General features: G+C 44.1%; 1 protein-coding gene across 5 annotated transcripts in view; it reads right to left on the bottom strand.

Moving 5' to 3' along the window:
- The window catches only part of cttn (cortactin), a 64,394-nt gene that overhangs the window by 24,843 nt on the left and 26,112 nt on the right, over positions 1-13,439 (bottom strand). For all 5 annotated transcript variants that reach the window (XM_080189945.1, XM_080189946.1, XM_080189947.1 and 2 more), the window contains exons 5-6: positions 3,087-3,197; positions 847-901 (exon numbers count right to left, since the gene is read on the bottom strand). In XM_080189945.1, coding sequence (XP_080046071.1) covers positions 847-901; positions 3,087-3,197 — 166 coding nt within the window. The remainder of the gene's footprint in view (positions 1-846; positions 902-3,086; positions 3,198-13,439) is intronic.

The following is a 13,439-nucleotide window of genomic DNA, read 5'->3' as shown; positions in this document are numbered from 1 at the left end:
ATAATGCTCTTAAAACACATTGGAAAAAAAGAAATTGGTGGAAGGCACCTCTAAATAATGGGGATTTGCTGGAAACATGCATTGCTAAAGATTCAAAATGCTTTAATTTAGGAATAATCAAGAGAAAAAGGGCAACAGATTAATCAATATAATTTTAAACAGTGGGTAATGATCCAATGTTTTACCCTTTTTTAGTGAAATATGGTATTTGTTTCATTACTAATAATTAATAATCTAAAAACAATTCAAAATACTGGGTTTGAGTTCAACAAGAAGTCTCCCAACATCAGGTTAAAGTCCGATGGGTTTATATAGAATCATGAGGTTTTGGAGCGCTGCTCCTTCATTAGGTGAGTGTTCATCAGTGACTCACCTAATGAAGGGGCAGTGCTGCAAAAGCTCAATTCCAAATAAATCTGTTGGACTTTAACCTGATGTTGTGAGACTTTTTACCACACCCACCCCAGTCCAACACCGGCATTTTCACAGCACGGGTTTGGGTTGGAAGAGATCAACTAAAACGGGGAGGCAGCTCACATTCTAGTTAAATAATCTGGCAGTGGTTCACTGGAGATTGCATTAAATTCCAGATGCGCAGAGTTGACTCAAGCTGAGACATATGCAGAAAGAAAGAAAGAAAGAGAGGGTTCAAAAGGGACGATCATAGATAGATAATCACAGAAGGAGGCTGTCCAACTCATTCCCTAAGTAAAAGGCCCTTTCTTCTAAAAAAAAAGAAACAAAATTCATCCATGTTTACACAAATAAAACTCCAAATGGAATATCACAACCACATTGAACTTTAGACTGAGTAACTGATGATGACAATGGTGGAGAGCACTGTACCTTTCTGAGACGCATGCTTGGCTGTCTTGCCTTCATATTCGAAGCCCACAGCAGACTGTAAGAGTTAAATAAACACTGACACAGCGTTCACATGGAAACAGTACATCGGCAAAACGGAGCTGAGAATTCAGGTTTGGGAATCAGCGCTCAGGACTTCTAAGAAATGTTCTGCCAGATTCCCGCCCCCGAAATACTCTGGGTTTCTTTTGAAAAAACAACTCTGACTTATCCATCAGTGCCAACTGGATGGCAGCTGGAGAAATTTTGTATAAACTGTCCACGAGCAAGAACATAAGAGAACCAAAACCTCAACCTATGGTTCCTCAAGATGGAATATAAGACCACAAAAGACAGGAGTAGAATTAGGCCATTTGACCCATCGAGTCTGCCCCACAATTCAATCATGGCCGCTAAGTTTCTCAAACTCAGTCTCCCACTTTTCCCCCCATAATCTTTGATCCCCTTATCAATCAAGAACCTATCTATTCATGTCTTACATGTACTCAGGTGACCTGGCCTCCACAGCCTTCTGTGGCAATGAATTCCACAGATTTATCACCCTCTGGCTGAAGGAATTCCTCCTCGTTTCAGTTCTAAAGGTTCATCTTTTTATTCTGAGGCTGTGCCCTCAGATCCTAATCTCTCGTACTAATGGAAACATCTTCTCCACATCCACTCTATCCAGGCCTTTCAGTATTCTGTAAGTTTCGATGAGATTCCACCTCCCCACCCCCCCGGCAACCCCTCCAAACTCCACTGAGTACAGACCCAGAGCCCTCAGACGCTCCTCACACATCGAGCCTTTCATTCCTGGATAGGTGACAAACATTGCAAATTCTAACGTGCCACCACTTTGGAAACAAAAGCTCAGGCAAAAAAGGATTTGAGGCAACCCCAGAGGAAATAATGGGCAAGACTTCAAATAATTTCACAATGGGCTTTAGTAAGTATTCAGCAAAAGAATTAGGCAGAATATTTGACGGCAATAAAATTGGCCATTTTTGGTCAACATCTTCCAAAACAAAAGTCACTTTAGCTAAATACGCACCAAAAGTCTTATTTTAGCCAACAGCCTCCACATCTCAAACCAAGGCAAGGATGATGACCTCATATTTCTTCCTTCCTCTTGTCACACTCAAAACATTTGCAGCCAAAGATAATTCATGATCCAAATCCTGTAGCAAGTCTCTTTCTGCCTCAGGGTAACAATGCAAATTTTATTGTACGTATAAAAAAAGGATGGAATGGGGTGGAGACTTGGTGGGTGCAGGCGGTGGGGTGCATGCACTAAGTCTGTGCTACAGATAAAACCAACTGAACAACCTAAAGGACCTGAGGGCACTGGTGCCCAGAAAGAATCATAGAATTGCTACAGTGCAGGAGGAGGCCATTCAAATCTGCACTGACACCCCGACAAAGCATCTTTTTGTTGCTCCTTTTTTCCCCGTGGCCTTATATTAGATTATTCCTTTCGGAATAACTTTCATTCCAGATTCAAACAAATATTTCCACCAAGTTAAGAATTTAGGCAAATAATACCCACCCAGAATATTTAATGAGCTATCTTCACTGAACTTCATAGGAGGACTTAAGCAGGCTCCTACATTCTGAAGCACTGCATTCACATATTGATTTGGAGAATTAAGTACCCTAAGAAAGATGATCGACACACTGACTGCAACAAACTGCCAGTCAGTCCATTCCTAAAGTCACAATCATAGCAGCCTTTTCCCCCCTCCTTTTCTGATAATGTCACCAGTTCCCTGCAGCCTTGTATCCCACTGCTGCACCTTACTGAACTGCTCATTGGTCACATTTAAGAGTTTTGACAGAAAAGTGCTGCCACAGTATTTAAAAATAGAGAATGAGAAGGGAGGCATGGCCTGAAACTTCCTGTAGTTGACACCCACACATATACACACACACACAGGGTGCAGTAGCACAGTTGTGTGACTGGATTAATATTCCAGAAGCCTGGTCTAGGAGGTTCAATGAGTACAGACTCTCAAGTCACCAGATAAGCAAGAAAACCGTTTCATCTAAGGAATCCATTTGGTGAACTACACATTTCCTGCAAATTCAAAAAGCGCATGAAATATGAGGTAGTGGCGATTTAGCTGTTGTGTAAATTTTAAAGGGTGAGGTGTAGAGGGATAAGACCCCATGGGTAGCATTTAAAATAAAAGGTTAGCACATAACCACAGTCAAAGCGGCCAAACGCCTGCAGCTTCCATACTTGCCTTATCGACCCTGTCCTTCTGTACACCGAACTTTCCACCAAATCCCTTCACCGAGTCTGTCTGAGAGCAGTGCTTAGAGAGTTTGGCAACATATTCATGTCCAACAGCTGACTGAAAAGGTGGAGACAATCACGTGTTAAAACGGCAACGCTTCAGAGCCACAAAAGGTCGCGTGCATCCTTTCAAGAAGCTTGAAGATTAAAGTCAGTCACTTTCACCTATTCATTGTCGAGAAAGAAATTGTTAATGCTGTCTTGAAACCTTTGGCCCTTTTTATGGTTGCAGTACTTCCTCTAGACTATGTGCAGATGCCCAGATTATTCAGTAAGGCTACAAGGTTTAATCCCGATCAACAGAATTCCAGAATCATCTTACTAACACTGCGCCAAGACTCTCACTAACTTTTACTTGCACCATAGAAAGCATTATGGCTCCTGCTCTGCTCAAGCTCGCAAGGAACTACAAAAGGTTGTGAATTTAGCCCGATCCATCACGCACACCAGTCTCCCATCCATCAACTCTGTCTACACTTTCCGCTGCCTCGGAAAAGCAGCCAGCATAAGTAATGACCCCAAGCACCATGAACATGTTCTCTCCCACCTACTTCCATTGGGAAAAAGACACGAAAGTCTGAGATCACATACCAACTGACCCAAGAACAGCTTCTTCCCTGCTGCCATCAGACTTTTGAATGGACCTGCCTCACACTAAGTTAATCTTTCTCTGCATCCTAGCTATGACTGTAACACTACATTCTGCACTCTCTCCTTTCCTTCTCTATGAACTGTATGCTTTGTCTACATAGTGGGCAAGAAACAATACTTCTCACTGTATACTAATACATGTGACAATAATAAAATCAAATCAAAATAGTTTATGTCAGAATTACATCCCCACTTAACCTCAATACTGGAACAGATTTGTTGGTTTAAATGCAATTTGCAAGAGTATTATAACATATCAACTTTGACTTAGAAAACAAATGCACATACACAGACTTCAAACATTTAGGGTTCCAATTGTCTATTCCTGAGACCTTGGCAATCTGATTACATCAGCCAAATACTGCAGCTGCTGACAATCTGAAACAAAGATGAAAAATCTTGGAAATTCTCAGCAAAGGGGGTCATCAACTTGACCTGTTAATTCATCGATTCCTCAGTGCAGGAGGAGGCCATTTGGCCCATCAAGTCTGCACTGACTCACTGACAGAACATCTTATGCAGGTGCATGCCCATCCTTGCAACCCCACATATTTACCACCATCCCCCTAACCTACATATCTTTGGACACTAAGGGGCAATTTAGTACGGCCAATCCCCCTAACCTGAACATCTCTGGACTATGGGAGGAAACCGGAGCATCCGGAGTAAATCAACAGAGATGGGTGGAGAATGTGCAAACTCCACACAATCACCCAAGCTGGAATCGAACCTGGAACCCTGGCACTCTAAGGCAGCAGGAGCTGCCAGAATTGCTGAGCATTTCTAACATTTTCCATTTTTACTGGCAATCACATTCGCAGTTTCACACAAAAAAAATGAAATCAAAGACAACGCAGATCAACCTAACACAACCCATTCAATTCCGCATCTGTTAGCAATCATCATGTATCAGTTTTACAGACAATAGAGTCTCAGTTACTCCAGATGTATTTCAGGGTTAAAGTGGTTCATGTCATGTGCAGGATATGAGCCACATATTACACTGCATTTATCACTGGCTTCAATTTCCCTCTTTGCTGTGATAAAGTGAGACATTGTAATGTTAAAACAAGCTGCAGCTAGAATTTACTCTGAGAAACAGCACAGAAGGCGAGAAAGTTTCTACTCCTTTGCACTGCAGATTAGAAAATGGAATGGAATGTTTACAAGGCACCATTCACCTACTTAAATTCACTACAAGTTCACTAACACAAACACGGGCTGAATCAGATTTATAAATATTTTCACAACTGGGGCATTTATGGGAATCATTCATGAGTCACCTGCGTGTGGGAATATCTGCTTGACATCAGTCCTTCTGGCCTGCAAACTTCCAAGAGTAACGGAGCAGCAAGTCACAGACAATCTATAGCACAGGAACAGGCCATTTGGACCAAAAGGTTCATTCTGGCACTTAGGCTCCATACAAGCCTTCTCCTAGACCTCTTCATCTAACCCCATTAACATCTCCTTCTATTCTCTCTCCCCCACATGTTTATCTAGTCTTCCCTTAAGGGAACATTTGCCTCAATTACTTATTGTGGCAGTTCCACATTCTTATCACTCTTCAGTAAATGCCCTACTTTATTTATTACTATCTTATAGTTATAGCCTCGAGTTTTGGTCTCTCCGGCAAGTGCAAACATTTTATCTAAAGCCGCGAGCCTCTTCCTAAGGAAGCCATCCTGCATCTCAAGGATGATGGCTACTCAAGGTCACGAGTTTTTGTCATGGGTCATGTTACTGATCCTCAACCTGCATATCTCTAGATGCATGGGGCAGGATGCCCAACAAGATATTGGGATCCAGGTCCAGGAATCGCTTCCATTTTTCTTTCCATTCTCTGTGGCTGCTCTGCCTCATCAAGACATTGGTACTCAAAGGTGAGAGGCAACTTGATGGACAAGTTGTCACTGTTCTGAATGACTGGTAGCAAGCTCCTCCCAGTTATTAGTATCAATTCTGTCATGCTTCAAGAGAGCTTCAGGGTACCCTACGTGTTTTCTTTGTTCTATCCCCAGAACATCATCCTCATACCAAAGAAAAGCCAAGCAACGTGCTGTAATGACTATCGTCTGGTGGCTTCCATCATTATGAAGTGCTTTGACAGGTTAGTCATGACACAAACCAATTCCAACCTCCCAAAATGTCTGGATCTACGACAGTTCATCTATCGCCACTACAGGTCCACAGCAGACACCAACTCCCTGGCCCTACACTCAACCCTGGAACACCTAGATAACAAAGACACTTTCATCAGACTCCTAGTTATTAACTACAGTTCAGCTTTCAACAGCATTATTCCTCCAAAACCCATCTCCAAACTCAGTGGCCTGGATCTCAGCTCCTCCCTCTGCTGCTGGATCTGAGACTTCCGAACCCTTAGACCGCAGTCAGTAAGGACAGGCAACAACATCTCCCCCACGATCATCCTCAACACCCAGTGCCCCATAGGACTGTCTTCAGCCCCTTACAATACCCCCCTGTGCACCAACGGCTGTGTGGCTAAGATCCCCTCCAACTCGATTTTCAAGTTTGCTGATGTCACCACCGTTGTGGGTCGGATCTCATACAATGATGAGACAGAGTACAGGAAAGAGATAGAGAATCTGGTGAACTGGTGTGACGATAATAATCTCTCCACTAATGTCAGCAAAATGAAGGAGTCATCAACTTCAGGAAGCATATCAATGGGGATAAATTGGAAATGGTTGAGAGCTTCATGTTTCTTGGTGTCCAGATCACCAAACAGTCCTGGTCCTTCCATGCTGACACCATAGTTAAGAAAGCCCACCAACGCCTCTACTTTCTCAGAAGACTAAGGAAATTTGGCATGTCAGCTTCAACTCTCACAAACTTTTACTGATGCACCATGGAAAGCATTTTTTCTGGTTGTATCAATGGGTTGTGAAAGTGGCATAGTTCATCTCACAAACCCACCTCCCATCCACTGACTCTCTCTATACTTCCCGCTGTCTCAGGAAAACAGCCAGCACAATTAAGGACCCACGGACCCCAGAGATTCTCTCTTCCAGCTTCTTCCATCGGGAAAAAGATACAAAAGCCTGAGGACACGAGATCCTTGTGTCAACTCAAGATCAATTTCTTCCCTGCTGCCATCAGATTTTGAATGGACCTACCTTGCATTAAGTTGATCTTTCTCTATACTCCAGCTGCGACTGGAGCACCACATTCTGCACCCTCTCCTTTCCTTCTCTATGAATGGTATGCTTTGTCTGGACAGCGCACAAGAAACAATACTTTTCATTGTATACAGGTGACAATAATAAATCAAATCAAAGAACACTGGCCATTTGCAAACAGAGAAACAGCACCTGGCTTGGGGGATGGTATCCGACCATCTGGACAGTGTTCACTATCGAAAATTATTTTGCAGGACTTTACAGTTGTGAAGAGCAGGTACATTGGATTCCCTGGCTGTGTGCAACAGTGCTGCTAATACAAACAATTTGGCCTGAATTTTTGAACAGCACTTTGGACCCTTCATCCCACTTGCAATAAAAGAGAGCTGAAATATTCATTCCAAATTGGAGCAGACAATGGTGAAAACACTCAGCAGTTGAGGCAGTACTTGAGGAGAGAGAAAAACAGCGGTTCAGGTCAATGACCCCCCACCATCAGAACTACTAAATTTAAAAAATGAAGCACTTTTACCAAGGGGGTGGGGGGAGGTGCTGCAGTGTGATAGGGAGGCAAAGAAACAAAAAGGAGAATAGCCTGTGGTAGGGTGTGGGGTAGGAGTGATTAAATGGCCAAAAGGCAATGATAATGAGCTCCTCGCCACAAACACTGCCTGACCTGCTGAGTGTTTCCAGCATCTCCTGTCTTTTCCTTCGGTTTAATCTTCTCTCATTAGTTTTGATGAACTATTCACGTAAGGTTTGAATAATAGAATCCCTATAGTGCAGGAGGAGGCCATTCAGTCCACCGAGCCTGCACCAACAACAATCCAACCCTGGTGCTACCCCCATAACCCCATGTGTTTACCCTGATAATCCACATATTTACCTTGACAATAACCCTGACACAGAGCAGTTTAGCATGGCCAATCCACCTAACCTGCACATCTTTGGACCGTGGGAGGAAACTGGAGCACCTGGACGAAACCCACACAGACATGGGGAGAATGTGCAAACTCCACACATGCAGTCACCCAAGGCTGGAACTGAACCTGGGTCCCTGGCAATGTGAGGCAGCAGTGCTAACCACTGTGCCACCATGCCACACCAAAGCTGAAGCGACTGCTGTACGTAAAATTCAATTCATCCGTTTGGAATTGACTGCTTGTTTAGCTCCTCGGAAATCCTCACTGCCTCAATCCCCGTGACCTGCAGATCATGCTCTATACAATCAGAGGAACAACTAATCAGTGCAAAGCTGCCTCCTCCTAAATCAATCATCTACTTACTTCAAGCCCATGTAAACATTGGATATTTTAGCAAAGGAAATTAATCATCTTTCTACTCCAAGTTTAAAATAGTTATTTTTACACCGTGAATCACAGAAGCGGAGAATGGTTATAGCAGAAAAGGAGGCCATTCTGACCATTATGTCCATGTTTGCTCTCTGCAAAAGCAACTTCTAGTCCCTTGCCTGTTCCTTTACCCTGCAATTTGTTCTCTCTTTTTTTAAGTTTATTAATGTCACAAGCAGGCTTACATCAACACTGCAATGAAGCTACCCTCACACAAGGCGCGTGAGAGATGTTTAGAGGAGAATTTCTTGAGCTTTGGGCCGTGGCAGTTCAAGACACGGCCACTGATGTTATAGCAATAGTTATAAAAAAAAATCAGGGTCACACTGTAGTCTAGAATTGGAGGAAAACCGATACCTTAGATTGGCACTGGGGTGGAGGAGATTACAGAGATAGGAGGCCATGGAGGGATTTGAAAACAAGAATGAGAAATTTAAAAGTGAGGAGTTGCCAAACTAGAAACCAGTACTAGGTAAAAAAACACAAAACATGTTGGACAAGCCCACCAAGGCTTCTACTGATTAAGGATAGTATCAGGGCGGTAGTAAGGGAAGATATAGGCTCCAAAGAGCAGAACGTGGAATCGTTGTGGGTGGAGATAAGGAACAGCAAGGGGAGGAAGACGTTGGTAGGTGTGGTCTGTAGGCCCCCAAATAATAACTTAAAGTTGGGCGGGCTATAAACAAGCAAATAAATGATGCGTGCAGGAATGGAACGGTGATAATTATGGGGGATTTCAATCTGCATATTGATTGGTTGACCCATGTCGGACGCGGTGGGCTTGAGGAAGAGTTCTTGGAATTCTGTAGGGATAGTTTCCTTGAACAGTGTGTGACAGAACCGATGAGGGAGCGAGCTATCTTAGATCTGGTGTTGTGTAACGTGGCAGGTAGAATTAGGGATCTTGTTGTGAGGGATCCTCTTGGGACGAGCGATCATTGTACGGTTGAGTTTTTGATGCAGATGGAGGATGAGAAAGTAGGGTCCCGAACCTGTGTCCTCTGTTTGAACAGAGGGGAATACGATAGGATGAGAGAGGAGTTGGCGAATGTAGATTGGGGGCGCAGATTGGTTGGTAGGACGACTGAGGAACAGTGGAGGATCTTTAAGGAGATCTTCTTCGGTGCTCAGCAGAAATTTATTCCAATGGTAAAGAAAGAACGTAGGAGAAGGGATAATCAGCCGTGGTTATCGAAGGAAATAAAGGAGAGTATTAAATTAAGAGCTGATGCGTTTAGAGTGGCTAAAAGTAGTGGGCGAGTAGAAGATTGGGAGGGATAGACTATGAAGCTAAACTAGCACTAAATATAAAAAAAGGACAGTAAGAGTTTTTACAAATATATAAAGAGGAGGCGGCTGGCTAGGGTGAATGTTGGACCCTTAGAGGATGAGAGGGAGGATGAGGAAATGGCTGAGGCATTAAGTAAGTTTTTTGCCTCGGTCTTCACGGAGGAGGATGCGAATAGTTTGCTGGATATTAAAGATAGAAGGATGGTAGGAGTTGAGGGCCTGAATGCGATTACTGTCACTAGAGAGGTAGTGCTTGATCGACTAGCGGGACTGATGGTGGACAAGTCTCCAGGACCGGATGGAATGCATTCCAGGTTTCTGAAGGAAATGGCAGAGGTGATAGTAGATGCCTTAGTGATTACTTACCAAACTTCGCTGGATTCCGGGGAAGTGCCGGAAGATTGGAAAACAGCTAACGTTACGCCGCTGTTTAAAAAAGGTAGTAGGCAAAAGGCAGGGAATTATAGGCTGGTTAGTTTAATGTCTGTTGTTGGAAAAATGCTTGAATCCGTCAAAGAAGAAATAGCGAGGCATCTTGAGAAGAATTGTTTGATAGAGCAGACGCAGCATGGATTCGTTAAGGGGAAGTCATGTCTGACAAATTTGTTGGAATTCTATGAGGATGTGACTAGTGCGGTAGACAGAGGGGAACCGGTAGATGTGGTGTTTCTCAATTTTCAAAAGGCGTTTGATAAGGTGCCGCACAAAAGGTTGCTTCAGAAGGATAGGGGGCATGGAGTTGGGGGTAAGATGTTAGCATGGATAGAGGATTGGTTGTTTAATAGGAGGCAGACTTGGTATCAATGGGTGCTATTCTGATTGGCGGTTGGTGACTAGTGGAGTGCCGCAGGGATTGGTGCTGGGGCCTCAACTATTTACCATTTATATAGATGATCTGGAGGAGGGGGCTAAGTGTAGGGTGTCGAAATTTGCTGATGACACGAAGATAAGTGGAAAAGCAAATTGTGTGGAGGGTGTGGAAAGTCTGCAGAGGGATCTAGATAGGCTGAGCAAGTGGGCAAGGACCTGGCAGATGGAGTACAATGTTAGCAAGTGTGAGGTTATCCACTTTGGCAGGAGTAATAGTAGGAGGGATTACTATTTAAAGGGCGAAAAGCTGCAGCATGCTACGGTGCAGAGGGACCTGGGGGTCCTTGTGTATGAGTCGCAAAAACCCAGTCTGCAGATGATCAAGAAGGCGAATGGGATGCTGGCCTTTATAGCGAGGGGGATTGAATATAAAAGCAGGGAGGTCTTGCTGCAACTGTACAAGGCACTGGTGAGGCCGCAGCTGCAGTACTGTGTGCAGTTTTGGTCGCTGCACTTACGCAAGGATATTTTGGCCTTGGAGGGAGTGCAGAGGAGGTTCACTAGGCTGATACCGGAGATGAGGGGGTTGAACTATGAAGAGAGGCTGAATAGACTGGGTCTGTACTCGTTGGAGTTTAGAAGGATGAGGGGGGATCATATAGAGACGTATAAGATAATGAAGGGGATGGATAGGGTAGAGGTAGAGAGATTCTTCCCGCTCAGAAAGGACAGTAGGACTAGAGGGCACAGCCTCAAGATAAGGGGGGAGCAGTTTAGAACAGAGTTGAGGAGGAACTTCTTCACTCAAAGGGTGGTGAATCTCTGGAATTCTCTGCCCATTGGAGTGGTGGAGGCTACCTCGCTAAATATATTTAAGACGCGGGTAGATAGGTTTTTGGTAGGCAAGGGAATTAAGGGTTACGGGGAGAAAGCGGGAAAGTGGAACTGATCCACTTTAGATCAGCTGTGATCTTATTGAATGGCGGGGCAGGCTCGAGGGGCTAGATGGCCTACTCCTGCTCCTATTTCTTGTGTTCTTACTTTCTCAGACTAAAAGAATTTGGCATGTCAGCTACAACTCTCACCAACTTCTACAGATGTACCATAGAAAACATTCTTTCTGGTTGTATCACAGCTTCCTATGGCTCCTGCTCTGCCCAAGACCACAAGAAACTACAAAAAGTGGTGAATGTAGCCCCATCCATCAGGCAAACCAGCCTCCCATCCATTAACTCTGTCAACACTTCCCACTGCCTCGGAAAAGCAGCCAGCATAATTAAGGACACCACGCATCTCGGGCATGCTCTTCCCACCTTCTTCCGTCAGGACAAAGATACAAAATTCTGAGTTCACATATCAATCGACTCAAGAACAGCTTCTTCTCTGCTGCCATCAGACTTTTGAATGGACCTACCTTGCATTAAGTTGATCTTCCTCTACACCCTAGCTATGACTGTAACACGACATTCTGCACTCTTGTTTCCTTCTCTATGAACGGTATGTGTTGTCTATATAGCGCACAAGAAACAATACTTTTCATTGTATACTAATACATGTGACAATAATTGACCAAATCAAATAACCATCAGTCTGGTAACTTCCCAACTGCAAGGTAAAATTCAACAATACAAATCAATATTGTGCATTGTTACTGTGTGATGCAACAGTGGGGCAGCAACTTGGTGAAGAGCACAAAAGTTCAAGGCTGACACTCCAATGCGGTACTGTTGAGGTTCCATATACTCCCTCTTTTTAAAAAAAATCATTCGTGGGACATGGGCACTGCTGGCTGGCCAGCATTTATTGCCCATTCCTAGTTGAGAGCCAATGACAATCACATTGCTGTGGATCTGGAATCACATGTAGGCCAGAGCAGGTAAGGAGGACAGATTTCCTTCCCTAAAAGGACATTTTTCCAACAACTGACAATGGTGTCACGGTCATCAGAAATTTAATTCTTAATTCCAGAAATTTTTAATTGAATTCAAATTCCACGATCTGCCATGGCAAGATTCGAACCTGGGCCCCAGAAAAATCAGCTGAGTTTTTGGATTAGTACTGCAGTAATAATACCACTTGGCCATTACCTCCCCTCTGGTGAGCATTAAAGATCCCACGAGACTATTTCGAAGAGGAGCAGGGAGCAGTTTTTTTTTGGTACCTTTCAGTACTTTAATTCTAATCAAAAAAGCCAATTCAAGTTAAGTCCAACTTACAAGAGGGACAAACGGGATCTAAGCTAACAAGACATTGCATCCCATCCCAGGCTCGATTAAACAAGATCCAAGTCGACAGGATGAGGTACTGCACCCCCTCCTGGGCTTGATCTCACGCTTCACCTTAGCCAAAAGATCAAGATGGCTTCGAAAAATTGCATCAGGCAAAGCCTCAGTTTAACCTCATTGGCCACCCTGATCATTTACTCTACCCCAGCCTGGGCAAACCACCAATCGCAGGCATCAGCACACCCCCAGTGCAACGGGCTGGAGGCGGCACAGTGGTTAGCACTGCTGACTCTCAGCGCCAGGAACCCGGGTTTGATTCTTGGCTTGGGTCACTGCCTGTTACGGAGTTTGCACGTTCTCCTCGTGTCTGCGTGGGTTTCCTCCAGGTATTCTGATTTCCTCCCACAGTTCAAAGATGTGCGGCTTAGGTGAATTGGCCATGCTGAATTGCCCCTTAGCGTCAGGGGGCTAGTTGGCATAGGGTTATGGGGATAGGGCCTGAATGGGATTGTGGTTGGTGCAAACTCGATGGGGCAAACGGTCCCCTTTCTGCACTATGATTTCCCTGCCAGGCAAGTATAATGCTGGTGCCCTCACCAATATTTATCCCTCAGTCAACGTCACTAAAACCAGATTAGTCGGTTATTATCACGTGTCTGTTTGTGGAAGCTTGCTTTGTCCACACTGATTGTTCCATTTGAAGTGCAGTCATTGTTGTAATGAGGAAAAAGGTTTTCATTGCCTCAAGTTTCAGTTGTTGCACAGTAGGTAAGACACTCATCTCTGAGTCAGAAGGTTGTGGATTCTAGTCTCACTCCAGAGAAAAACA

This window comes from Carcharhinus amblyrhynchos, chromosome 6, assembly GCF_965287045.1.
Source record: "Carcharhinus amblyrhynchos chromosome 6, sCarAmb.v2.hapA, whole genome shotgun sequence".
In the NCBI taxonomy this organism is placed as follows: domain Eukaryota; kingdom Metazoa; phylum Chordata; class Chondrichthyes; order Carcharhiniformes; family Carcharhinidae; genus Carcharhinus; species Carcharhinus amblyrhynchos.
Note: the sequence above shows the minus strand (reverse complement) of the source record. Positions and strands in the feature narration are given on the sequence as shown.